General features: G+C 46.5%; 2 protein-coding genes across 2 annotated transcripts in view; one reads left to right on the top strand and one right to left on the bottom strand.

Annotated features, from left to right (window-relative positions):
- Positions 1-27,658, top strand: part of NME6 (NME/NM23 nucleoside diphosphate kinase 6) — a 125,513-nt gene that overhangs the window by 28,871 nt on the left and 68,984 nt on the right. The window lies entirely within an intron of this gene.
- Positions 1-27,658, bottom strand: part of GOLGB1 (golgin B1) — a 40,356-nt gene that overhangs the window by 4,315 nt on the left and 8,383 nt on the right. The window contains exons 6-20 of the mRNA XM_048969170.1: positions 26,978-27,136; positions 24,344-24,466; positions 23,788-23,901; positions 20,827-21,235; positions 19,534-19,598; positions 17,527-17,617; positions 16,446-16,513; positions 10,768-15,803; positions 7,753-9,703; positions 5,649-5,827; positions 4,257-4,422; positions 3,282-3,413; positions 2,005-2,163; positions 1,791-1,885; positions 836-970 (exon numbers count right to left, since the gene is read on the bottom strand). Of these exons, the coding sequence (XP_048825127.1) occupies positions 836-970; positions 1,791-1,885; positions 2,005-2,163; positions 3,282-3,413; positions 4,257-4,422; positions 5,649-5,827; positions 7,753-9,703; positions 10,768-15,803; positions 16,446-16,513; positions 17,527-17,617; positions 19,534-19,598; positions 20,827-21,235; positions 23,788-23,901; positions 24,344-24,466; positions 26,978-27,136 (8,882 nt within the window). The remainder of the gene's footprint in view (positions 1-835; positions 971-1,790; positions 1,886-2,004; positions 2,164-3,281; positions 3,414-4,256; positions 4,423-5,648; positions 5,828-7,752; positions 9,704-10,767; positions 15,804-16,445; positions 16,514-17,526; positions 17,618-19,533; positions 19,599-20,826; positions 21,236-23,787; positions 23,902-24,343; positions 24,467-26,977; positions 27,137-27,658) is intronic.

Genomic DNA, 27,658 nt, shown 5'->3' with positions numbered 1-27,658 from the left:
CTCGGTGCTGTGCAGCCAGAGGACGAGGAGCAACGGCCTCCAACTGGAACACAGGAAGTTCTGTGCTAAGATGCAGAACTGGTTTCCATGGGGGTGATGGAGCAGAGGCACAGGCTGCACAGAGGGGTGGTGGGGTCTCCTTCTGTAGAGATATTCCTCTACAGAATGCCAAGACCTCTCAGGATGCCAACCTGTGCAACCTGTGCAGGGAACGGCTTTAGCAGAGGTTGGGCTCAGTGATCTCCTGCGGTCCCTGCCAAACCCTGCAGTTCTGTGACTCTCTGATCACCCCATGCTATCCCAACCCCCTGCACGACTTTTTGCCTTAGCAAAGGGACTGAGTGCAATGGAAATTGTAAACCAGGGGACTGAAGATGAGGAAAGTGGGGGGGAAGGATATCCAGACCGAAGCTGAGCCAAAAAAGGGGCAGAGGGAAAAGGTCTACCCTAGGTTAGTTGTTTCTCAGTATCCAAAGTTTGTGTCTTTTTGGCAATAAATTTAAATTTAAGGAAATTTCTCAATTCAAGACTTTTTGTTTTACCCAAGACAGACAGTGATTACTGAGGAGACAAAACCCCTGGAAATATCAAAAAACTTTTTTTTTTTTTTTTTTTTTAAATCTTCAGCCAATTCTGAGTCCACAAATTATATTTTCTGATGGTTTGCTTCACTGGGAAAGCTGGCATTCCTGGCCAGAATTCATCCTACCACAACTTTCACTCAGTCGCTGCAATCTGCCTTTGTCTACAACCGAAGCACAGACACAGAGCAGTCATTTAGGGAGCTGGGATCTCACTCTTAGGACAGCTCTGCCCCTCTGACCACTGTCCCCACCTGCTGATCTGATCCTGAGCTGCTGAGAGCGCTTCCTCAGCAGCCACGCGCCGCTCCCGCTCCTCCTCCAGCTGCTCCTCCAGGTATCTCAGATCTTGCTTCGTGCTGCTATGTAAGTGCTCAGTTTCGGACAGCCTGTCAGAAAATAAGCAAGCACGTGTCAAAGAGGGCTAATTCCTGGCCTGCTCTGCTTCTGTTCTATTTACTGAGGCAGGAGGTGAACAGACGCCAGCTCTCTTCCACTCTGCACAGAAGACAGCTGCTTTTCAGTACCATACTTGAATTATTTGGAAAGCAGGAAGAAGAGCAGCCTCTCGAAGCTCCTGTGTCACATCACAAAGGAGTGTATGTGATCCTACCTTCCAAAAGCTGTTTACAAAGGGCACCAGGAGCCACATGCTAGATCTCAATCACAGACACATTCCCGGGCTAAAAGCATTGAGACTGTGCTAATCCATACACCTGGAAGGTCACTGAACTTCCTGGAAGTGAACCTGGAAGGCCCATCAAATCGGAGATGCCAATTTGGCTGCTGATGGTCCATCATAACTGCTACTACAAGTTTGGGTGTGAGGCACTGGAACAAGTTGCCCAAGGAGGCTGTGGATGCCCCATCCCTGCAGGCATTGGAGGCCAGGCTGGATGTGGCTCTGGGCAGCCTGGGCTGCTGGTTGGCGACCTGCACACAGCAGGGGCTTGGAACCAGATGAGCACTGTTTTTGCAACCCAGACCATTCTATGGCTTTATGATCCTATGTTTACTCTCCATTGCTTGAAGTCCTGTGCAAGGAGACATTGCTAAGCACAACCGTGCAGCATGTGTGACAGCTCCTCCACTTGGCAAGGTCCTGCTGGGGAACAGAAGTGCTGAGAGCTCAGATGGAGCAGCCCAGCCAGGCTCCTCCCAGCCCCAGGACCTCCATCAGGACTCAAACCCCTCCTGATCCCACAGTACCTCAGCTGCAGCTCCTGGAGCTCCGGTGTGTAACTGCCTCCAGGCTCATTCTTTTCTTGGGGTGCTCCGGGAGCAGCGTCAGTTGCAAATGACCCCTAGGAGAAGGCAGAGGGCACTGAATGAAGAGGACAGAAGCCAGCCACTGCACTGCTCTCTTAGCAGAGCCACCTGCAGGACGTCTTGCCCTCCCCCTCCCTTTGACAGGGACCCTCACCATGCTCTTGTCTGCAGCCTGCAGCTCCTGGAGCTGCTTCTCCAGCACCAGGCAGCGGCTCAGAACCTCGCTGTACTGCTGGTGACTCTCACAGATGCTTCGGCCGCTACTGCGCAGTTGGAGGGAGAGGGAGTTTTTCTCTTCATAGACCTGAGACAGCTGAGAAGACAAATCCTGAGTCAAGAGCTCAAACATTTCTGTGACAGCAAAACTGTTTTCCGCGTAACTGAGGGTAAGAATTCTATTGAGAATGTAGGTGCTGCCACAGTGCCCCTTTCTAAGGTCCTCCAACAGCAGCTTGTGGCAAGGTCTCCAGCACAGGTGGCCCTAAAACATCCACACGATGTACAGGATTGCTCCTTGCTCCTCTCTTCCCTCCCAGAATTACATCTGTGGAAGTGGTTGACATAAGACCCAAAACTTCAAGCCAGAGGAACCTTTGGTTCAATACAGGGAAGCAAAAATTCTGCACCTGATGGAAAGTCCATGCACCAGCACAGGACTGTCAGAGTGCCAAGGCAACAGCTCTGCTGTGAAGGACTGGGGAGTTACAGCAGCTGCCCAGCTGAGCACAGCCCAGACAGCTTTGTTGGGAGCAAGGAACGTTGTATTCTGGGTTACATCAGGAGAAGCAAGGCCAGCAGACAGAGGAGAGTTACTATCTGCTCTGCTTGGTAACCAGTAAGAGCACAACTGGCAGACAGTGACCAGTTTTGGGTCCCTCATTTCAAAATGGAGAAAGAAATGAGAAAGAATCCAGAAAAAGGCTACAAAGATGATGAGGCATCGGAGCGTGTGATGGCCCTGAGAGCTGCACTGCTTTCTCCTGGGAAAGAAAAGGCTGAAGTGTGCAGCAGTTCCCAATTACTCTGAAGGGAGCCATAAAGCAGAGCCAAGCTCTTTGACAGCAGCAGAAAATATAAGGGACTTATTTGTGGCTTGCAAAAACAAAATCATTCTCATTGAAAGTGAAGAGCAGCATTGGACAAGGACCCAGAGAGGTTTGGAAATGCCTTTTCTTGGAGGTTTCCACCACTACGGTAGGCAGGGGCATGGATGATCTGATCTAACAGTGCTGGCAGCACTACTTTGAGCAGCAGGACAACAAAAGGGATCACCTCCAGAAGTCTCTTCTAACCACTACTGACTCTGTGTACCTTTGGTGAATGCCCACACAAATACAAAGCCCTATTCCTTCTCCACGAGCCCCACTGAAGGCTGCCTACTTCCCCACATCCCTCAGCCCAAACTCTGCAAGCAGGAAGCACGGCTGGTACCTTGCTGCTTAACTGCTGAATTCGGAGCTCTTTTTGGTGCAGCTCCTTCAGGCTGTCATTTAGCTGAGCCCTCAGATGTTTGGTCTCTGCTTCCGGGCTTGAGAAGTCCCCCCTCACTGCTTCTGGATTGATCTGACAGGGAAAGAACAACAAAGAATCAACACAGGACCATCTGTGTCCATTTCCACTCCTAGCCCTACATTGTTCCCACACCTGAAACTTGATCTGCACTCTGGGGAGTGGGGGAAGAAAAAATATCAGGTGCACTTGGTTCTAGACTTCTCTTTACATATCTGCATGTGAATCTGAGGGATGAGAGAGGATTCCCCCCTCCTCACCAACATAAAAGTGTGTCACCAGAGCAATACAGATGTTGGCAGGACAGCTCTGCCCTGCTGTAATGCTATGGCTCTGCACATGCAGCTGGCGAGCAGATCAGCAAAGCAAAATCCTCAACAGATTCCACTCCACTTTCAGAACTGTCATGTGGAAAAAGAGGGCAGAAAGTACAACTTTCAACCCTCAGCCCCTCTGGGCATGAGCCAGGATTATAGATTTCTTCCTAATACAAACAGCAATAAAAATCCTGCAAAAGACTTCAAAATTAGAATGTGGCATTACAAAGGACTAAAACAAAAAGGAAGATTTCAGGTTCAGAACAGTGTGAGAAGCAATTCTAAAATCATCAGATTGAAAGAGCTGAGAGGTTCCAGAACTGCTCAGAGGGAACTCAGGTGCCCAGGAAACCCCATCTCTCCCACTGTCCCAAACGTCAGGAACGAAGGGGGAGCACATAAGGTTAGGGCAGAGCTTTCTGAAAGCTTCAAGCTGTGCTGTTGGCACAGGCCTTGGAGGGCACACAGCAATACCAACATCAGTCCACGTGATGTTTGACCTCCAAAATCCAAATACAACCAACAGGCCTTCATTTGGCTGCATTTCCATGCAGTACAGAATCTGTGCACTTCCACCGACCTTCTTTTGGTACTGCTCCTCTACAGCTGGAGCCTTGCTGAGGGGCAGCCTCATTTCTTGCACGACCTGCTGCAAGTGGCTCAGCTGCTGCTCTTTTTCTGCTATGAGCACCAGGTATTGCTCTTTGATGCTGCCATTCTGCTCTTCCCAGGTTGTTTTCTCTTGCCTGCAAAGCATCACGCAAAGGAAATTACCACAGAAATTAACAGTACCACATACAACATCCATTCACCCAGCTCAGAACAAGCCAACGAGGATTCCAACCACATCCTATCATTACCCCATGCCAGATAAGTTGGATGTCAAGGAACTAAAGCAAAACCACTTCAGCACGGGAACCCTAACATCAGGGCTAAGGAGGTTGTCTCCATCAGCACCACCTCGGTCAAACGTGCACATGAGAGCCACTGCATGGATTCCAACACACACACATGGGCCTTGGCTCCACCTGTGCAGCAGGAGCCACCCAGGAAATGAGCCTCCAGGCTCAGTCATTCTCTCACTCATTACTTTGGGATCTCTGAAGAATCTGAAATTCCTTCTTTCCCATTTCTAGAACAGAGCACGTTTGCCTGACTGGGTTTGGTCCAGGAGGGGATGACAACTCACCAGCCTTAAATTACAGCCTTTCTTAATCGAAGACATAAAGCAAGTGAAACAAAGGATTAAATCATCATATAAAATGAGTATTTTCTATACAATTACATCAGATAATAAAGAGTGTTCATTTCATTGTCAGCTCGGAATGGAGAGCACTATGATTATATACAAATAAGCTGCAGTACAAGAAATAGGTGATGCTTCCTCTGAAACAGGTGATATTGGCCAGCACTGGAGGAAATAAACCACAGAATGATAGAATGGCCTGGGTGGAAAAGGATCACAGTGCTCATCTGTTCCAACCCCTGCTGTGTGCAGGTCACCAACCAGCAGCCCAGGCTGCCCAGAGCCACATCCAGCCTGGCCTCCAATGCCTGCAGGGATGGGGCATCCACAGCCTCCTTGGGCAACCTGTTCCAGTGCCTCACCGCCCTCTGCATGAAAAACTTCCTCCTCACATCCAACCCAAACCTCCTGTCTCACTTTAAAGCCATTCCCCTTGTCCCATCACCACCCACCCTCACAAACAGCCGTTCCCCTTCCTGTTTATATGCTCCCATCAAGTAAAACCAAAAAGGCCATTAAACTACTTTGCACGGGCATTTCCCTCCAGTGTGTTGGGCTGTAAATCCCCACCCTAAGTCTGATGCAAAGACCTGAACAAGGAAACGTGTGCCTGCTCCTGACGAGGGCAGGCGATGCAGCACAAGTAAGGCAGAGGCAGCCAGGGCTTTGCTCTCCAAAAGGACCCATTGCCATCTCTGAGGCATTAAGGAGAAAGGCAATTCTCACCTTAGCTGCTGAAGCTCCTGCTGGTAGGAAATGCACTCCTGCTCCAGCTGCTCCTGGCGGCGGTGCTGTTCATCTGCCTCTTGTTGGTATTCCTGCACTTGTGCCCTCAAGCGAGAGTTTTCAGCTGATTCTACCCCAACTTGTATGTATTGCTGCTGTAGATTCTTCAGCTCCCTCACCTTTAAGTAAAGGGAAATATTGCTATGAATGTTATCTGAGCAAGCAGCTACGTCTGTTATTTACATGCATTTAAGAACACTTTTCACTGCAGCATCACATCCAAATGACAGAGACAATGGAAGTTCACATCAACTACTACAGCCATCTACTAAGAAGAGCTCAGCAGAAAAGCACCTCCAAGAAGTCTGCTGTGTGGAAGAGGGCAGTGAGTTGAGAGCTCCCATACAGACGTGACACGCATCAGCAGCACTGCACAGTTCAAGAAAGCAGAAGGTACATAAATCTAGAAATAACTGAGATGCTGATGGACAAGGGGGAAGTCATGGACAGTATCACAAAGTATCACAGAAAGGATTATCCTGAGTCAGAAGGGACCCATTGGGATCACTGAGTCCAGCTCCTGGCTCCACACAGCACTGCCTCAAATCAAACCATGTTTCTGAGAGTGCTGCCCAAAATCTCTTGCTCTGTTTGATGTGTGATGTGATGTGCGATTGCCCACCCTCTGATTTGTCAAGGTCTCTCTGCAGGACCTCTCCACCCTCAGAGGATTCTGCAGCTCCTTCCAGTTCAGTGCTGTCCCCAAGCATATTCAGCATACCTTCAAGTCCTGCACCAAGGACTTCATGAAAACACTGAAGAGCTCTGCAGAACCCCACCAGTTGCCAGCCTGAAGGAACCCCATTGACTACAACCCTCTGAGCCCAACCTGTCAGTGCTCTAGAAAGACTTAGATGTGGTACTGAGGGATGTGGTTTGGTGGGTGGATGGGTGGACTGGATGATCTTGGAGGCCTCTTCTAACCTTGGAAATTCTGTGATCAGCCAATTGCTCACCCATTGCATCATTCATTTGATAGCTGTATGCTGGAAGGAAACAGCCTCAAAAGCTTTACTGAAATCCAAAACAATGACATCAACTGGCTTCCCTTGCTCAGCTTCGTGGGTACTTTGCCATAGAAAGAGAATAAGTTGGTTGCAAAGTAATAAAAGAAAGTAAACTAAGAGCAAGTATTAGTGGAAAATCACAGTAAAAATCAGTCATCTGAGCAGCAACTGGAAGTGAAATGCATTGAGCTACACTGTGCCAAAGAGCATGCAAACACACATGAGGTATGCAAGTAGAGATGATAGAATGAAGGTGCAATGGCTTGGGCCTGTCTTGACAATCATCTGCCAGGAGGAGAAATCTACCATGTTCTTAGATTTCTAGAAGAGACTGCAGAACTGACAAATCAATGCACGAGCTGGCACCTAAGCAGACTAACAGAGAGCACATCTCTTACTTCTATAATTCCATCTTCAAAACAGGGCTAAGAAGAGAAAACGCCTTGAGAAGTTAATAATGAAACCATAGTTCAGCTTCCATATGTCACAGAGGCTAACAGATGACATGTACTAAGTCCACAGGATCTGATGGAGTGCACCCAGAGGTGATGAGGTCATTGGGAGGCAACTCTCAACTACTGCTGAAAGATCACGATGATCAGAGGGGCTTTGGAAGGCTGGAAGAAATGGCATCCTTACTTCAAAAAGGGCAAGGAGAAGGATGGAGAAAGGCAGTCTGCTCAGCCTCACCTCAGCCTTACCAAGGAGACGGAGCACTAATCCTGGAAACTACTTCCAGATACACAAGAGAACAAGTTGACCAGAGGAATTGTGGAAATCCTCCTCTGAGATGTTCAGAACTCAAGCAGACGTTGCTTTGGTCAACCTCCTCCAGCCAACCCTGTCAGAGCAGAAGGGTCGGATAGAAGACTTCAGAGCTCCCATCCAAACTCAGCTCTTCTGAGGGTCTGTGAGGATGATGGTATGTTTTTAACTCTGTGAAAGACAATGTCTAACTGTGCTGAATTCTAAGATCTGAAGAACCGAATCTCCTGTAAAGCTTTAAATAAGAATGGGAAAAGAAAGCAAGGACTTACTAATCTGTCTCTGTCGTTCTGCAGGGAGGACAGAGCCTTCTTAAGACTCAGCACCTCTGATGGAGTTGTGGCAGCGCTCCCTTCTGCTTGCTGCCTCACTTCTTCCACCTTACGTGTTCTGCCCAGTTCATCCAGCAGCCGGTCTCTCTCATCCTGCAGGCTTGCCATAGCCTTGGAGAAAGATTTGACTTGGTTGGAAGAGCCTTCCAGTTCTGAAGACAAACGGAGAAGCTCATCGTCTTTGGCTCTGATCTTCTGCTTCAGATCCTCAACCTGTGCCAAGAGACCTCTTTCATCAGCAGCTTTCTGCATTTCTGTAAGCTCAGACTTCAGTGCATCTCGGTCCCGGGCAGTGGAATTTTGCTCCTCTTGTAACTGAAGCATCTTTTTCTGAAGATTCTCCACTAGATTTTGTTGGTCCCCTAAGTCTGCAGAATATTTCTGTTTCAAAGCTTGAAGCTCCTCGTTGGTCTGGTCCCAGCTATCCTGAAGAGAGCTCATGGACTTCCCGAAAGACTGAATTTGGGCTCTGAGATCTTTGTTTTCATCTGTGACTGCAAGAAGTTTCTGTTCCATTTCCATGAGGTCCCGTGCCAGCTCTGCTACTCTCTCTTCCGCTGTTTCTGTTTCATTCCTCATAATTCCAGCATCATGATGCAGGTGCTTCAATTCCTTTTTGAGCCTGTCCTCAGCCTCCCCCACTCTCCTGGTTGCATCCTTCTGAACACTTACTAGCTCCTCCTCAAGTTCAGTTATCCTTTGCTGTGAGAGCACAAGCTTACGACGCAGCTCTTGTGCCTCTTCCTCTTGGGCCTTGAGCTGTGCTTGACACTCCATGACAGGACTTCCCTCCATTAATGCTGTCACCTCGCTCTGAGCTCGGGACAGAGAGGATTTAAGGGTTTCAACCTCTTGAGACATGCTGACTTTATCCTCTGCCAAGACTTCCATGCTCTTCTTGAGATCATCCTGCGTACGCTCAGACTCCTTCAGCTGTGTTTCCACGATTGCCTTCTCCTTTTCCAGAGCCTGGATTCGCTGAAGCTGAGTTTTGAGAAGTTGCTTCTGTTGGGAATCCTTAATTGAAATTACTTGGTTCAGATCTTCTCTGTACCTCACCAGGTCTGCGCTCAGCTTGGCGTTCTCCGAGTTGAGGTCATCCATCTGGCTATGAAAAACTCTGATTTCCTCCTTCAGCTTGTTGTTTTCAGCAGCAGCCTCTTGGATTATCTGGTCTTTGTCCAAGATGACAACGAGGTGGCGCTCCTCCAGCTGTTTGTACTCTCTCAGTATACGGTCTCTGTCGTCTTGCAGAGATGACATGGACTTGGTGAAGGAGTCCAGTTGTGCCTTCTGCTGTTTACTTTCTTCTCTGATTATTTTCATCTTCTCAGTGAGATGATCAAGTTTATCGTTAAGTTTGCTCTTCTCAATTTCCAAAGCCTTTTTATCTTCTTCTTCCTTGCTTAGCCTACGCTCCAACAGTGCGATGTCTTCAGAATGCTGCTGCTGTAATTCGGTCAGAGCAGCCGTAACTGCTTCTTCCTTGGCAGACAGCAAACTAACGATCTTCTGATCTTTGGCGCTCGTTTCTTCATGCAGCTTATTTGTTAGGTCCTTGGAAGCCTGCAGATCAGCCTCCAGCTGTTCACAGCTGAATTTAAAATTCTGGATGCTGTTCTCTTGTTGCTTGACCATACTCTCCAACTCTCCTCTAACCAGTTCACATCTGGCAAAGGAACTCTGCAAGTCAGCAAGCTGGTCTTTCAGGCTCCGGATCTCTGATTCCAGCTTCTGCTGTTCATCCTGGGACTCACTGAATAGTTTCTGAGACCCTTCCAGCTGAGTTAAAAGCTCTTTTTTTTCTGCCTGCAACATTTCACATGTCTCTTGATGCTGCTGAATCTCCCTCCTGGACTCTGATTCCCAGTCTTTCTTGCTGCATTCCAGCCTGAAAAACAGAGAAGGGAAGATCAGACCCAAATCAATGAGGTATTTCAGGATCCAAAACCACACTAACAATTTTCATTGATTATATTAATTGAGAAAAGCCACCAAATTAGTTTTTCAGTGATTAGCACTGAATCAGGCTTCCCAAGGGAGTGACTGAGTCACCATCCCTGGAGGCATTTAAGAGATGTTTATGTGGCACTTAGGGAAATGGTTTAGTGGTGGACTTGGTGGTGTTATGTTGATGTTTTAATTCAATAGCCTTAAGGGTATCTTCCAACCCAAATGATGCTACAGGCACATTAGCAACGACACGATAGTCCTTTCTAGAATGTGCAGCTACTGAGCCCCTCTCAGTCCCATTTATACCTTCAGTCTTTCAAAGGAAAAATTAATTTCCCCATACAATGAGCTCAGATTTTGTTTTCTACAAACAAAGGTGCTGTTCTCCTACAGTTGGTATCCATTCCACTTTCATTTCACAACATAACATTTCAATCAAACTCTGTAGAACAGTTTTCCTCATGAAAGAATGGCTTGTTTTTGAGTTTTGGAAATTCCAAGGTTAACATTATGTTAGGCTTCTCTAGCTCCATCCTTCTCTCAAAATCTAATCTGGGATCAAATTGGAATTATGCATCCCCATGCTCTGTTGACATACCAAGCTTAATCTCTAAAATTAACAGCTTCCTCATAGAATCCTAGAATGGCCTGGGTTGAGAAGGCCCACAGTGCTCATCTAGCTTCAACCTCCTTGCCATGGGCAGGGTTGCCAACCAGCAGCCCAGGCTGCCCAGAGCCACATCCAGCCTGGCCTCCAATGCCTGCAGGGATGGGGCATCCACAGCCTCCTTGGGCAACCTGTGCCAGTGCCTCACCACCCTCTGCATGAAAAACTTCCTCCTCACATCCAACCCAAACCTCCCCTGTCTCACTTTAAAGCCATTCCCCCTTGTCCCATCACCATCCACCCTTGTAAACAGCCGTTCCCCCTCCATACCGCTGGCTGCTGACTCTTTAAAGGAAATACATTGACGCTATCTTAATCATCATCACTTTCTTTACCTGGATATATGAATCTGAAGTTCTTCCACTTGTGTAGCCATCTGCTTCATCTGCTCCTTCAGCACAACACAAGTTTCCTCTTTCAAGCGTATTTCTTCCTCCTTCTTTTGAATCGTTTCTGTGAACTTCTTCTCCCACGTTTTGGATTCATCTATCACTCTATCCCTGTCATCCTGAAGGGAAGACATGCTCCTGGTGAAGGCTGCAAGCTGGGCCAGCGTTTTGTTCAGGCTGCCTTCCAGTTCCTTGGCTTCTCGATCTTTTGTTGTCAAGGAGCCCCGAACATCACGAACCGTTGTTTCCATCTTGTCTTTCTCCCTCTGCAAAGCTGCCAGTTTCTCTTCCATATTTTTCATCTCCTTCGAGTGCTTGTCTTTCTCCCGTTCCAGTCTTCTCTCACAGTCCTCATCCTTTTTCTTCATCTGAATTAGAGTACTCTCTTTGTTTGCCCGTAACTCTTCTTTTATTTTGACGCTCTCTGCTAGGACTCTCGCTGCCTCGCTCTGAGTGTCATCCAGCACTACTCTGCAGTGAGCAAGCTCTGCCCGGGCCTTCTTGGTGTCTTCTGTTGCTTTAGCTAAAGTCTCTTTGGCTGCTTCCAAGTCTTTCTGAGACTCACTCTGGACAAATTCTAGAGCCTTAACAGTTCTTTCTAAACTACTGATCTTCTCCTGGTTTTTAATACAGTCCTTCTGCAGCTGCTTAATCTCCTGCTGCTTCTGCTTCAGCAGCTCCTGAAGCTCCTTTACATGTGTGCTACTGTCCTCCCTCCAAGTGCGTTTCAACTTTTCTAAATACTCCTTTTGGTTTTCTGAACTTGCTTTACTTTTCTCCTTTGCCATCTGACGTTTCTCCTCCTCCAGTTCATGTATTGCTCTCTGCAAACTCTGAAGCTCATGTTTCAGTTGTTCATTTTCAATCTGGGAGTCTGTTGCATCTTGCTGATAATTTCCAATACTGCCATTAAGTTCTGCCAGCTGGTTCATGAGCCTTTCCTCCAAATCGTCCTTCTCAGCCTCTAAAGTGTCCTTCAGTTCTGTCATCCTGATGAGGTCCTCCTTGGTGTTTTGGACCGTTTCTTCCATCTTTGCTACTGTGTCCTGGAGAACATTTAATTCAAGGACTTTTGCTTCCATTTGGGTCTCTAAAGCCCTTTTCTCACCTTCTAAAGCCTCAACGTTCCCACGGATATCATCCAGCTGTTGCTCTGAAGCCCTTCTATTCTCCTCTAGTTCAGTGATTCGCTCTGTCAGCTCAGCTATCTCCTTTACATAGGCATTAACATCCTCAGGTGGGCTACTACCTTCAAAAGCTTTTTGTTCCAGCTTTGCATCAGGAGACTTTGGTCCAAAACTTAAGTCCACTTGATTTTCAGTCCCCTCTATTGGGGGTGGTGTAGCAACTGCCTGATTTGTTTCTTCCTCTGTTGTCTTCAGGGAAACATACTTGTCTAACAGCTCTCTGCTTGCTTCTAGCTTGGATTCCGTTAACTGCAAGTGATGCTTTAAGTCTGTGATCTCTTGAGTAAGAGACTCCTTTTCAACCATTACAGCCTCTAGCTGAGCAGAAAGAGACTGATAATCCCTCCTAGAGCTCTCCAGCTCTTCTTTCAGGTCAGTGTTTGAAAGGAAAGCTCCATCGTCAGTCCTGTGCAGGTCCCCACCTGCGGGCTGCATCTCTGCTCTAAGCTTCTCATTCTCCTCCTCTAGCTCCAGAATTTTTTGTTGCTTTGATTTTGCAAATTTCCTCATTTTTTCCTTCATTCCATCAATCTCCTGTTCAGCTTCCTGCAGCTGCTTATCCGCCTCTTCTTTTTTCACTTCAGCACTTTTCAGCTTCACGAAAATCTCCTGCTTTTCCTGCCTCACGGCTTCCAAAACACGCTGAATCCGCTCAGTCTCATTGCTCACATTCTCATATGACTGCAGGAGAGTTTCATACTCTTTCTGAAGCTCCCTGTGTTTCTCCTGCCACTCAGTGCTCTCAGCAGCTTGCATGCATTTCAAGGACTCCATCTCCTTCTCCTGCTTCTCTTTCTCTAGGAGAACTCCATCTAGTGTCAACTTCAGGTTTTTACAGCATCCATCAAGATTCTGGTTTTCTCCAAGGACCTTATTAACTTCTGCAATAAGTTTTTCCCTCTCTTCAGTGAGACTTGCTATTTTTTCTGTTAAAGTACCTGTTTCTTTAACATGGCCACCTACTTGGCTTTCCATATTATTCAACTTGACACAAAGATTCTCAATAGTAGTTTTGGCATTTGCCAATTCCTCTTTCAGTGACTTACTCTCCTTTAATGCCTCTTTTCTAGAGATAAGTGCAGCTTGCAACTTCCTCTGCATTTGATTCTTCTGTTTGGCTGCTTCTGCATCATCATCTTGCTTGTGCTGAATTTCAAGCAGCTCGGTTTGCAGTCGCTTGCTCTGTTCCTCATGTGCCTGAGCTTGAGCTTCAATCTGACTACACAGACTTTTAACAGAATCTTCTTTTTCCAGCAGCTGTGCCTTTGCATTAGCAAGAGCTTCACTTTTCTCCCTCAACTGCAAGTTAAGGAATTCAATTTCTTCGTCCTTTTGATGCATAAGTGTTTTCAGGTCTTTCAAACTGTCTTCCCTAGAAATTTCCACTTGACCTTCCTCCAGTTCTCTCTGAAGTCTTGCAGCCTCAGCTTCAGCTTGGTCAGAGGTTCTAGTCAGCCCTTCTGCCTCTGCCAACAACTGCGCTATGCGCTGTTGCAAATTAAAGACTAATTCTGATTTGCAGGCCAATTCACCTTCCATACAGCCGATCTTACTTTCCAACTCCTCCTTCTCCACCTGCAGTTTTTCAAGTTCTGCTTTAAACTCTTCCCCAGAAACATCCATGACTTGCACAAGTTCGCTGTTTGTAGAATTTCCTGCTTCCAAGCATGAAGAATCCAAAGAGCCTTGATTCCCAGGAACGCTCTCTGTTGATCCTCTCTGTTCCTGCAGTTGCCTGAGCTGAGCTTGGATGCTTTCCTTCTCTTTCATTTGCATATCAAATTGTTCTTGAAGGATGTTGTAATCATCTTTCTGCTGTTTGAGCTGTTCTCTGTGATGCCTGTCTTTTTCTTGAGCCTTTTTTATAGTGTCTTTGCGAGATACCAGGGCTTCCTGAAGCTTTTTCTGAAGTTGTTCTTTTTCTTGTTCAAGAGTTGAAACTCTCTCTTTCAGAGCAGACGTCTGGTTTTCTTCAAGATTTGTAGCTGCTGCATTGTTTTCTTCATCATCTTTTGGACCTTCACTGGTTTCAGTTAGTTTGTCAGCAATTGTCTGACTTCCCATGATCTCAGCCTTAATTGAGTCAACGTTTGTCTTATCTTGCCAGCTCTGCTTCATTTCCTCAATCACCGCCTGTAACTGTGCTTCAGTAGCTTCCTTATCCAGCAGCTCCTTCCGAACGCTCAGCAGCTCAGATTCCTTTTCAGAAAGCAGCTGGATTAGGTGCTCCTCCCTGGGTGAGCTTTCCAGATTCACTTCTTGGCTTATCCTACTCATCATATGCTCTTTCCCTTCAGCTTCTTGAGCCACTGAGGTTTCTGACTCAGGCTCCATTTTCAACTGCGCCAACTTGTCCTCCAGTTTGCTGACCTTCCTCAGGAGCTCCTTCCTGTTAACAAGTGCTGCCTGCAGCTTTCGCTTTACCTGCTCATTTTCCCGTTTCAGAATCTCAAGTTCATTTGCTGATATCTCACCCTCCCTGCATTCTGCCACTGTCTCATACTGCTGCTCAGACACTTCGCAGTTCAGATATGTATCTTCTGCTTCTGTGTTTCGGTCTTCTCCCTCCTGGGCTTTTAATAAGACACTTGTTTGCTCTTTGAGACTCTTCAGCTCTGTTTCTAGAGAAAACTTCTCTTCATTCAGCAGCACCATTCTTTCAGACATGCTGATGCTGATCTCTGTCATCTGCTGTTCTTTCTCCAGCAAGGTTTGTTGCAGGCTCTCTATGCACCTGCTACGTTCAGCAACAAGCTGCTCTAGGTCTGCTGCTTCGCGGCCCTTGGAGGCTAAGCTTTGGGAAAGCTCTTCCATCTCAGCCCTGTATTTCCTCAGCAGTTGTTCCAGATCAAGGGCTTCGCATTCCTTCTTCTGGATCTGGCTTCGCATGTCTTTTAGTTGCACGTCCTGATCAGAAAGCTGAAGTTGCGCTTCATCCAAATCTTTCTGTAAAGCTTCGATTTTAACCTCTTTGGATTTAAATTCATTTTTAAGGCTTTGGATCTGCTCCTTCAGAAGACTGCTCTGGCTGTCTGACAGCCTCTGCTTTTCAGAAAGAGCTAGAGCTTCCTCCAGCTGCTTCACTTTCTCCTGCAGTTCTGTCATGGTAGAAAGGTTCTTCATCTGACACAGGAGCTGATCTCTCTCTTCAGCCAAAGCACAGAACGAGCTGTCAGAATCCTCCATCTTCTTCCTGTATTCTTCAGCCAACTGGTTTAACCTGTTTATTTCTGCATCTCTTTCTCCCAGATCTTTCTTATAGGATTCCTCTGATTTCTGCAGAATCATTTGCAGTTCCGCAGTTCGGTTCTGCAGATTTATCAGCTCTTGGGATTGAGAGGTGCCTGGCTCTGGAAATGCTGCAGAGGTTTCCTGTGTTGCTCCCATCTCCCCTGTGCCACAAACAGAGGCCTCTTGGGGTACCTCTTGAAGATCAGTTTTGTTTTCCTGAAGCACATTAATTGGCTGTATTTCTGTTGCTCTCTGTAATGAGCTACTGTCCAGCTCATTTTGTGTACTTGACACCTGTTGCTCTTCCCTCTCAAGAAGCCATGCCTGGGGATTCTCTTCCAGCTGGTTAGCTTCTCCTCCTGCTTGGTCAACAGCAGAAGTTTGGTTGTTTGTGTCCTTGAGCTGTCCTTTTAGAAATGCAATTTCTTCTTGAGCTTTTTTCAGTTCCAGCAGCAAAACAGACAGCTCTTTGTGTTTCTGTGCAGCAAGACATTCTCCAATTCCAGACGGGCAGTTTTCTTCAGTGAACTGCTCACCTCCATTGGGAGAGCCATCTGCTCTTGCCTGAAACACAACACAAGGTTTCACATTTCCTTTGAATCCTGCCAAAGGGGCACTTTTCATTGTCCCTACCTCATGCTAGCAGTTGCAACCAATAACAGCCTCATTAACAGGAGGACTCCTCAGCTCATTTCCCTTCCTGTAGTTGTGGCATGGGAGTCTGGCTTTAGGGTTAGACCATAAACGGAGCTTCCTGCTGTTAAAGTGTCTCAGTTCTGTGATCCTCAGAGGTGTCCTTCTGGACTTATCCAGCCATACTTTGAGACTACAGATACCAGCATCGTATCCACAGCCTCTGAACGAGGAGGTTTTGTCCTTTTCCTGTCTGTTTAACGTGGACAAGAATTTATATAGACACCCCTACTCCAGTCTGTGCTTATCTCTGAAGTGAGAACACTAAACAAAACATCTGATCTAAAGTGGCTTAAGATTAATGTTTTCCATTGGCTTTTTCCAAACATTAATCTTAAGATTTCCTTCCACCCCCAAATACAGATGACAAAAGAAGAACGATCAAATCCTTGCTGGAAAGCATGGATCATCACTTTGCAAATGGGTCAGCACCTTGTGCTGCAAAGGCTAAGTTACCATGTCCATGTATGCATACAGTATTGAAAAGTAAATAGCAGTGGGTGAAATTTGTACCTCAGGTGGGACCGAAGCGTCACCAGAAGGCTTTTGCCCTTCAGAATTCACCATCTCTGCTGACACACCTGGTGATAAAATGTAGATGTCACCATCAGCAAATGGAAAGAAAATCCGTGGGACTGGAGATTCTCCAAATTCCCAGATAGGAAACACAAAAGAGTTTGAGCAATGCACTCAGTCCAGACATCCCTGTATCCCTATAATACATCCTGTGTTTACTGCATGCTGACATCACCTCAGTCTACATCACGTGCAACTGCAACAGAATAATGAAGAGATGCAGACAGAGTGAACTAATACACTTCTACTCTTCCAAAAAGAACAAAATTTATTTATGAGCCCTGTAGCTCCACCCCTTCTTTGGGAACACAATGTTTTTCTAATAGCTAACAGTTAGTTCTGTTAGTTCTAGAAGATTTAAGCTCAAAACTCACAGGTTTTGCAGGTGGTACAAGATGGTTCTTTTCTTGTTAACAAAGAAAAAATATAGAAAATATTAAATGCATTAAGAAACCAAGGCTGTAAACTTAAGCCATTTAATGTTAGGAAGCACCACAGCTTACAGAGTTTACAGCTCATTCAGTTTCACCTTTGCTATTCTGTATACATTTATATTAAAAGCATACGCATTCAAGCAATTAAGTAAACTTTCTCATCTCTTGATCACCTCTTCACACAGTGCAAGAAGGCAGAGATTTGAGCACTTCAATGGGGCATTCCTGATTTTTGGAATTTGGAACGTGGGGGAGGGATGTTTGGTAACACCTGAGACAAAAAAATCTTATTGGCTCTCACACAGGAACTCAGTGCTTCATCTTCAGTCTATTCTGCACATCTGCACCTGCATTCTCCTTCAAAACCTTCTCCTTTCTCATCTTACCCACTCCTTTCTGTTCATGTATCCTCACCTGCCTGCCTTAGTATTTTCTCTTCCAACTTCTCTGTATCTTTTCTTATCTCCTCTACATCTTCAGATTTTGACTTTAAAGCTCTTCTTTCCAAATCACTTTGGACTTTCCCTGGCAGTTCTCCCACTTCTGCAATGCTGAGGTCAACACGCTCTATTCTGTGCCCTTACCTCCAGACGTAGCAGAGCAGTCTGCGCAAGAGGCTGAATCTTCCACAACCTGCATGTTTTGTGTTTTCTCCTCAGCTCCACCGTTCTCATTCTATCAGTGGAAGAAAGCACACTTAGTTTTAAGCTACAGCCTTTGCATTAGAAGACAGCCATCTTAGCTGCTGCTCAACCAAGCTTACAGCATAAACTGTCGATCACTACTTTAGACCCAACTCTGATGCCTAATGGAAATAAAAGATGGTTTAGTTATGATACTAAGCAGGAGGCTGGGATATATCTCAGCAAATTAGGATACCAGGTCAGATTTAGGATATTTTCCATTCTGAAAAGCCCACTTCCTGCTCTCCTGGAGCAGCTGGACACCTGCTGGCTGACAGGAAGCCACAGGTGAAGTCTTTATTTTGACTTTCTTATGCATCCAGCTTCAAAAAAAGTCTAGAAATGAAAAATCTACTCCCACTTGAACTAGAAAAACAACTTTCTTTTTTTTTTTTAAAGTTATGACTGAAAACAATGAATAGAAGTAACTTTTGCTGTTAACTATCTCAAATGTAAGCACAGAGGATCACCCAGCCAGACAAGGGCCATCTCCAGTCCCATATTTTAGAGCACTTTTGTGACCGCCAGCTGAAGTGGAACATAGAGGATGCACGAAAACAATTTGTGCAACCCAAACCCTTGTATTGGGCTTGAGCTCACAGATATTTTGGGCTGAAGTAACAGGTCAAGGGCACAAGTGGCAGTAGAGAGCTGCCCAAACATGAACACTACATAAAAGCTATTTATGTGGACTGTACAGTTATCCATATACGTGTCTGGTGTTGAAATGGACACTTCCAGCACTGGATTCACAGACTGATTTTCAATACCCACCTTGGTCAAGGTGAGTCACGTGCTAAAGCACTGTTCTCTCCACTGCCTCTAAAGGGGCTCCAGGAAATAGCTGACAGCCTTACATCTGCCCTTGGAAAGACCATGAGCACACACACATTTATGTTCATTTATATATGAACATAATTTATATATAGGTTCATTTATATATGAACCTGCTGGGCCACCAGCTTACACCCCAATGCCAGGCAGCTGGAACACAAGGCTCTGGGTAAAGCAGGATGGACTGACTCTGCACTTGCAAGCCCCAGTTGTCACCTTTTGGCCTGATTGCTCCATGACAACAAACACTTAAGGAACCCATCTTTGGCATATGCACACGTAACACCTTCCATCCCCATTTTTAAATCAGTAGCCAATAAGAAAAGTCAATAAATGTGACACTTCACCTTATGCTATATGATCACTGGAGGAGCAGAGGAGATGGAGAGTTCACACTACCAACTGCCTCTGTGTTGCAGAGGACTGTATTACATAAAACCCAGCATCATCTTCTCCCCCCTGCTGGCAGATGGGAGCGGAGCAGAGCACTCTGGCAGGAGCCCAGACCTTGCTCTAAGCTAACAACTCTACAACTAGAATGGATACAGAGGCAGCCATCTCCATCACCTTGCTGATGGAACGTGAAGCAAAGCAGAAGGTATCCAAACCTTCTTGCAATTCTGCACGAAGCTGTTTGTGGTGGAAGCATACAAAGATACACCCCAAATCCTCTGTTTGACAAAGAGAAGTCAGCATGCTGCCAAACCCCCATCGGGGCAGAGGGGACAGGAAGGATTTGAAAGGCAACCTGTAAAGGCAGCTAAGCCTTTGGAACTGTGTGTCCTCAGAACTCTCTCAGTTTAGCCTATGATTTTGCTGAAGAACTAACTCATAAGAGGTAGAAAATAACAAGAATATCAATTGGGAGGATGAAGGACACAGGAATTCCAAACAGCAAAGGGAAACGTGGTTTGATAACAACACAGGACAAGAAGTATTTGGAAGCTATTTCTGTCTTTCGCCATTAATCCAGTTAATAATAACCTTCCAAAGAGGATTGTTAAAAAAGGCCATCACAGCTTAGCTGTTTTAAGGCCAGTCCTTGACCTGTTTTAGTTTTGGCTTAATCATTACCTCTGAATTTTCTGCAACCATTGCAGCTCCCTGCTGAGGCTCCTGGAGAACAGGCTGGGACCTCTCTGAAACATTGGGAAAAAAAAATGCACACATTAAGCAATTTATTTGAAAATTAAAACTCTCATTTAGAAGGCAATACGATATTCGTCCAGGAACATCTGAGAACGGGACATAGAGAAAACAGACCAGCATTGGACAATGTGCTTTTTTTTCCCCTGAAAAAAAAAAGGAACTACCAAAGCACAACACAGATTTTAAGCAGCTCTTAGAAAATAAGATATTACTGTTCTTTTCCCCTCAGAAAGGAAAATGGGGAGGGACACAAAGATCAGTTCTCCCTAATAACAAGTGATAGGATGCATGGGAACAGCACAAGGCTGTGTGGGGGGAGATTCAGACTGAGTATTTGATAGCATTTTGTTACCATGAGGATGGGCAAACACCACAGCAGCCTTCCAGGAGAGATGGTTGATGCCCCACTCTCATCAGTGCTCAAGAGCCATTTGGATTCCACCTTCAGTAATGAGCTCCACATTTCTGTTAGCCCTGCCACGTTCAGGCAGCTGCAGTTGATCTGTTTTGTCCCTTCCAAATGAACAACTCTATTTTTTTCTTACTTGGTTTGCAATCATAGGACAACCAATAGAGTTTCAGGGTGCTTTTTATTATTATTATTATTATTATTATTATTATTATTGTGTTTCTTTTAAAACAAAGAAACAAACCTTCTTATAAAGGACAGGGAACAAATTACTGTTGTAGCAGTACTGTTGTAGCTACTGTTGTAGCATCTCAATTTCATTGAGATAAAAATGAAGAGAAAATCAGAGAAGAAGACACTGCAGGGCTACTGTCCAAGTCAAGAATGGCACAAGAGTTCAGCTGCTGTTTGAGTCAGCAGGTTTTTATCCTTATATTCCCAAAAACTGGCACACAAACCCCACTTATGATAGGCACAACACTGTACCAATATGATGAAACACGACCAGCTTGGGAGCTGAAGGGAGAGAGCAGTACTGCCTGCCTGGCTGGAAAGGCTTTTGATAGTGTTATAGCACTCAAAATCCTCAGACAAGCTCCTGATGCATGGGCTGTGCCAGAGGGCAGCAGTCAGCAAAACTGTGCTACAGAGACCTTCCATTCAACACCACTCCTATCCTCCCGTGCAACTGGGAACTCTGGCACCAAGACCTCCTTAGGAGCTGGCATAGAAACAAAGCCAAACAGAAGGCAATCCAGTGATCCTTAGGCTAATGAGAACCCCTTCAGCAAAATGCTGTGCTTACTCACCTTGTAGATTCTGCACTGCTGTGCTGCTTTCAGCAGACAGCACCAGCAGCTGGCCAACCTCCTGCTTCAGCTGATGGTTCTCAGCTACAAGGGCAGCATAGCTGGATTGGAGCTCTTGTTCAGCTGCCTTAAGACAACTGATCTGTAGATTCTTCTCTTCCATTTCCAGTCGCTGTTTCTGCTCCAAGCTTCTGTACCTCTCTAATTCTGCTTGTGCTGCTCGTGCCTCTTCCAGCTGCTCTGAAAGACACTGCACCTCCTCCTGCAAGCGATGGGAGCACAGCTTCCTCTCGGCCACTTCCAGCTCCATCTTCTCTCTGAGATCCCGAGATTCTCTTCTCTCTCCATCCAGCACATCTCTCAGAGAGCTCAGATCCACTGCCATCTTCTGGCACTGATCTCGGAGCACCTGTAAAAGGACATGGAAATTAATTTAACTCAGATCAAAACAGCACCAAAGCGAACTCCCCGAACTGCATCTTAAAATCACCACTAAATCTTTTTCAAATATTTTATCAGAAGAAGGAAATCAACATAGCAGAACTCTCAGTTTGTTAGGGAACCTGCCCTACTGTTTGCAGCTTGCAAGGAAATAACACTGGGAGAAACAAGGGTTCTCATTGTGAGTACAGAAAAGAAACACATTTACTTAGAGGAAGAGGATAGGACAGGAAAACACAGCATTACAGAGGCCATGAATTCTCTTCTAGGGGAAAGAAAGCTTCTCAAGAAGGGGAGGAAGCACTACAACAAAAAGAGGGAGAATTCAACAATTACAGAGGACAATTAACAAGCAGAACAACAAAGCGTATGTGAAATTATGTCAAAAAATAAAAAGCTATAACAGGGATCTAGAGGTGACACAGTGCCCCACACTACACCCGGTGGCTCATGGAAGACCTCAGCAAGCTGGCAGACACTGAGCAGAGGTTAAAGCCAGCCAGGGAAGAGATGCAGGCCCTAACAGCCATGGCAGAATTCATTCTGCCAAACTTCCTGCTCCTGAGCTGTGGGTGCTCAGCAGGGCTCCTGAGGAGCTCTGTAGGAGGAGGAGCATCTTCTGCCCCAAGGCCTCAGGGGATGGCTGTAGCAGGCTCTCCTGGTGACCAGACACTGGGTGTAGGGGGAGTCAAAGGCACAGAGGAGGAATCTGAGGACTGCCACGAATCAGGATGAGCAGCAGTGAGTACATGCATGAGAGAGGATAAATCCATTTACGTGTAAGTTGCACCCTATCCTGCACCACTCCACCACTGGGGGTGGGCTGGGAAGGGGAGTGCTATCACAGAAACCATTGGGAAAAAAAGGTCAGAGCTCTTCAACCAATATACACAAAAGGAACAAAAAATGGCTTCTTGCTTTCTCTACAAAACTACGCTTCATTGAACACGTAATGCAAACTCTGTGATGATGACAATAAGGAAAACAAAGCACACGCACTACAAAATGGATCCCCAAGATGAAAATGTGTTTCTCTGTACATAGTTTGCAAGATCAAAACCAAGAGAAACTGATTCATTTCAGAGCTACAGAAGCAATTTGCAGCCATTTGGTCAGAAATGAGTCCTTCCCACTTCTCTACAGTGAAGCAGCTCACATTTGCTCCAAATTGCTTCAGCTTTCAAAGCCCTCACCAACAAAAAGCAGATGATCCAGCCACATCCCCACAGAGCACATTATAAATGAATAAAGGAGGAAGGATGGCAGGGTTACACATTACTGGGGCCAAGGAGACTCGGAATAAAAGCTGATGTTTCTCCATGAAGCACAGAATTGGCCTTTGAAGCCTGAACAGACAAAGAGCACAGGAGAACAGGACAGCAGCAGAGGTTTCATCTGTTCATAACTACCAATGATGAGGATCTGATCATGAAATGAGTTTGTAGCACAGCTGTCTGTGTGACTGAGAGACACCCAGGTGACGCCCTGCACCACTGTCCCTGACACTGACAACAGCAGAGGTCTGTGAAGGGCTGGAGATGATGGCTGAGAAGCTTTGAGATTGGAAACACAAAGGCATTCATTGTGGATCTGCACGGGAAGCAGCTTCACTTGGTGCAGCTGCAGTCAGATTACTTCTCACCAGGCAACTATGCAAAATTCGCTCTACTCATCCTCATTTGGTACAATCTCTGTTTTTCTGTTCGTTCTCATAGATGGGTGGACACAAGAACTTGCTCTTTGTAAGATGAAACACTCATAACTGGCAGCGTGGTGTGGGAAAATACAGCAGTGGGAAATAGCAGAGGGGCTGAGCAGCAGGAACACAGAGCGGGACGTGGGGAGGACATGAAGGGATGACAGAAGCAAGGGATGCAACGCAGACCCAAAGGTCTTCAGCACTTCACAGAGATTGGCTAAAAAAGGCAGTCCTGGAATTGGAGAGAAGTGATTTGAGGAGTAACAAAAGGGACAAGGAGCACTCTGTGACGTATTGCACGACATACAGACAACAGCTATGGCACAAAACACACCAAGCAAAGTAAAATCAGATACAGCATGAACTTGTGGACTAACACAGAGGTGTAAAACCATCTCAGCAAACATAAAAAATGCCTCTAAGTGGATCCTGGATCGAGGAATGAGCCACAGACATCAAATCCATCCAGTTTGGAGATCTGTGGTGCTGACAGCTCGCTGTATCCTTCGTCCTCAACCAGCTGGAAGCCATGGAACTTTTGGGGGGGGGGGGGGGGACCACAAAGCCAGAAACAGAGGCAGATATCAGGAGATGTGTGCTGTATTATTACTGAAACATCCTCTGTGTAGTGGTATTCATTTCATTTCCTTTTCTGCTGCAATTAAGTCTGTGTCCTCCTTTGGAAGGAAGGAGTTAATGAACCTGGTATGTTAATGAACCTCGCGCCAGCAATAAGCTCATGTGGGAACTTCCACAAGCTCTGTCAGTACAAAACTCCTCCCATCCACACACAGTAAGGCAGTAAGCACACCAAAGGGCACCTGGTTTTGTTGTTCAGCCCCACGTAGCTCCTGCTGCAGCAGTTCCACCACCTGTGTTTGTCCCAGCAGAGCTTCTTCTCGCTCCTCCAGCTTCCTCCGAAGCGTAAGCAGGTTCTGTGGGAGAAGGGTCAGTAAGAGCCCCTGAGAGGCTACTGCAGAGGGACCACATCCCCTAAGTTTCACCCACCCACCCACTCCTTGCAACAGTTACTTTAATGGCCCAAATTGCTCTTATTGATGTCCACCACGGAACCAAAGTGCAGCAAGGAAAGCTCGCTGCTGTTTCACAAATAGGGAATGGCAGCACTACAACTGCATTCAACAATAACTACATTCCTACCTGCAACAAGGTAAATTTTACAGCAGCTCAGCAGGCTGAAGGGGGAATGCTGGAAGTGTGGAATGTCATTCTAAAAGCAACCTGACAGCTCCAAGCCATCAGCTCCATCTCCTCTCACCGCTGCTCACTTTGCTGAGAACAGCTTTCCCAGTGCATCCTCTGGCTCTCAAAATGTATTTTCTTTTCTCCTCTTCACAACAATTATAACAAACATACCTGCTGCACCTCTGCTTCCTGAGCTGCTTTGTCTGCTGTTCTCAGCAATTCAGCTTGGTGCTGGTGAACCTGCTCTTTGAGGAGAGCTTCCTTCTCCTGAATTACTTCCTGCAGCGAGCTCAGCTGAAAACAGAAACCAAAATACAGTAACCAGAGAGGAAAAAGAAACAAGCAAACATAACCCAAGAGGGTTGTAAGTGTGACAGATGTGCTTTCAGCATCAGCACGTCACTCATGTCTGGCAACCCTCTGTGTGGCTTTGGTCAGACAGCAACTCCAGCACTGTAACATACAGACATCAGCTAGTGACAGTTCAGATCCCATATAGAAAAGAACATACCATAAAACATACATGATAAAACATAATCACTACAAGTACGAGCTGGTAAAGCTCCTGATTTTGTATTTGCACTGGATCCTGTCCATTGCACAGATCAGAAGCTAAAAGTGACATCCACAGCACTAACATCAGCCACCCCAGAAAGGCTCACAACAGCAGCAGCTCCATGTGATAACAAGCTCATCTGCTCATCCCCAGCAAAGCAGAGAGAGGCAATGATGGGGATGGTAGAAGCTCCAAAATTCACCCCAGAACAGTGATAAAACACCATAACCCATCCACTAAAGCACAACAGGAGGCAGGAGCCCAACTCAGAGCAAGGGCTTCCCTGCCCAGCCCCATCCAGGGGCTGCTTCCTCACCCCGTGCTCAGAGAGCCACCCCTCTCATTATCCAAGAGGGAAACTCAGTAAAAGAACTCCACTGCTGAGCACCTTTTGCATGAAGTGGTGGAGACAACCAAGGGATAATAGGGTGGGAAGCAGCCAAAAAGTGTTCTGGGATTGCACAGACTGACTGTGGGCTGTTTGAAGGAAGAACCAAAAGCATGGAAGCGCATGGATCTAGGATGTTTGGGAAGGAGCAAGCACAAAATAGGTAGCAATGGTATTAAAAAAGCAAGCTGTGTGTAACAGCAGCTGGTGGACACGTCTGTGTGGCCATACCCTGGTGGATCCGGCCATACCCTGCATCTGATCAGCACTCTCTCTTATTGAATTGTATTTCTAATTCTTCTTCTTTTCTGTGGGAAACACCTTCTGTCCTCCAAGGGGAAATGCATCTGAGAACCTCTCATCAGAGTCAGGCTGGGGGCCAAAGGGCTCATGAGCCTGTGGTGATGGCAACTGAAGCCATGCAGCTGAATGCATCACCTCCAGCTAACATCACCTCCAGCTAACATCACCTCCAGCTAACATCACCTCCAGCTAACATCACCTCCAGCTAACATCACCTCCAGCTAACTCCAAGCCAGGTGACATAGTAAGCACAGAATCCTTAGGAGTTGGACTTCATGGCCTTTAAAGGTCCCTTCCAACTGCCCTGCAATGCACAGGAACACCACAGCTCCATCAGGCTGCCTAGGGCCTGATCCAGACTGGCCTTGAAAGTGTCCAGGGACAGAGCACCCACCAGATCTCTGGGCAGTCCATGCCAGCACATCACCACCCTCACTGTGCAGGACTTTTTCCTTATATTCCACCTAAATCTCATCTCTCCTCCTTGAGCTTGAAGCCATTTCCCCTTTTTCTGTCACCACAGACTCTGTTCAACTGTCTGTCCCCTTCCTTCCTGCAGCTCCCCTGCAGACACTGACAGGCCACTCTCAGGTCCCCTCGCAGCCTTCTCCTCTCCACGCTGCACAGCCCCAGCTCTCAGCCTGTCCTCATAGGAGAGGTGCTCCATCCCTCGGCTCATTTCCGTGGCCCTCCTCTGGACACGCTCAAACAGATCTGTGTCTCTCCTGTGCTCCCCATCTGGGCTCCATGCTCCAGGTGAGGTCTCAGTGCAGATGCCCTCCCTCAAAAGGGAAAGATGGGGAATAGCACCCAAATTCAAAATCACAAGCAGACTTGGCTGTTGGATGGCCAAGGGAGCTCCAGCTATACCAGAGGGACCACAGCACCTCGAGGGGCTCTAAAAGCAAGACCTTCTTCTCTGTATTTTCACATCTCTGAGGGGAAGACAGCAGGGAGCCAGTTAGCAGAGAGAAGGGTGTGCAGCTGTGTATTATGAGTGTCTGCGTGTATCCACACCTCTCCAAGGGGAGCAGCACAGAGGGCTGGCTGTCAGAGGGACCAGGGGAATCCCAGTCAGCTCTGTGCACGTCTTCAAGACCAGCAGGTCCGTGCCTACAGGTGGAACAGAACCATAAGCCCCATGGTTTTGCACATTCACATGTCAGGAAGTGGAGAAACTGGGGTTCAAGAGCTGATTACTGAGCAGACTGAGCACAGCTGCTGGGAGGACCCACGACCTGCTACTGTGCATATTCTCACCATTCTTTCATCTGTGCTAACAGAGAGAAAAACGTCCTTTGTGTGCTCTCATACCAGTGCTGCACTGTATGGCTGCCTGCACACACAGATGCACGCCCTGAACACACACACAGCTGCCAGGAGCAGTGCTCTCAGGATGGACCTTGGGTCCTGGAGCCCAGGTTTCTGCCAAGATGGCTGGATTTGGGCACATGAGCAGCAGCGTGTCACCAGGAATAGGTCTCCCTTGTGAATTACATCAGTGTAAGTGATGGGGTGAGAAACACAGAGAAAAACAGCTTTGTTTTTCCCCACGTACCTGTGATGCATATTTGATTTCAGCATCTTTCAGGTTCATCTCAGCTAAAGCCAGCTGCTCCTTCAGACCCCTTACAGTCTCTTCCTGCTCCCTGAGCTGCTCTTCCAGACCTTCAGCTTCGTCCCTTTGCTCTTCTCTTGCATTTTGGTTATTCTGACACTGCAAGAAAGAATCAGCAAAAAAAGAAACATAAGCAAGAAAACTATTGGTATTACTGCCAATTTTGGAAAAAACAAAACACCAAACACCACTGCACTGGACTTCAAACCACGTGCTTATTTTTTACTACTTTTAAAATAAAACTCTACTTTTTTTCTTTTTCACTTCATTCCTTTGCCAGTAAAGCCCTCTCACTTCAGCATCTGTGCCACCCTCTCACTGCCCTCCTTCCTGGCACAGCTCTAAGAGGAAATTACGTTTCTTCTAAGCTTGGCTCAGTGCTGTCACAAACTTACTTAGCATACCTTCAAGACATTTAAGTCATCGACAAAAGCATCAAAGAGATGTGGCCCTAAAACAGAGCACTGCAGAACCCCTGCAGGCTGATGGAAGTCCACCTGTCAGCCAACTGCTCACCCATTGCACTGTGGTTTTGGCTGCCATATGCTGGATGCTTTGTCCAGAAGGATACTGTGAGAAACAGCCTCAAAGTTATACTGGAATCCAAAAAACAGACACCAG

The sequence above is a fragment of the Lagopus muta genome, chromosome 1, assembly GCF_023343835.1.
Source record: "Lagopus muta isolate bLagMut1 chromosome 1, bLagMut1 primary, whole genome shotgun sequence".
Lineage (NCBI taxonomy): Eukaryota > Metazoa > Chordata > Aves > Galliformes > Phasianidae > Lagopus > Lagopus muta.
Note: the sequence above shows the minus strand (reverse complement) of the source record. Positions and strands in the feature narration are given on the sequence as shown.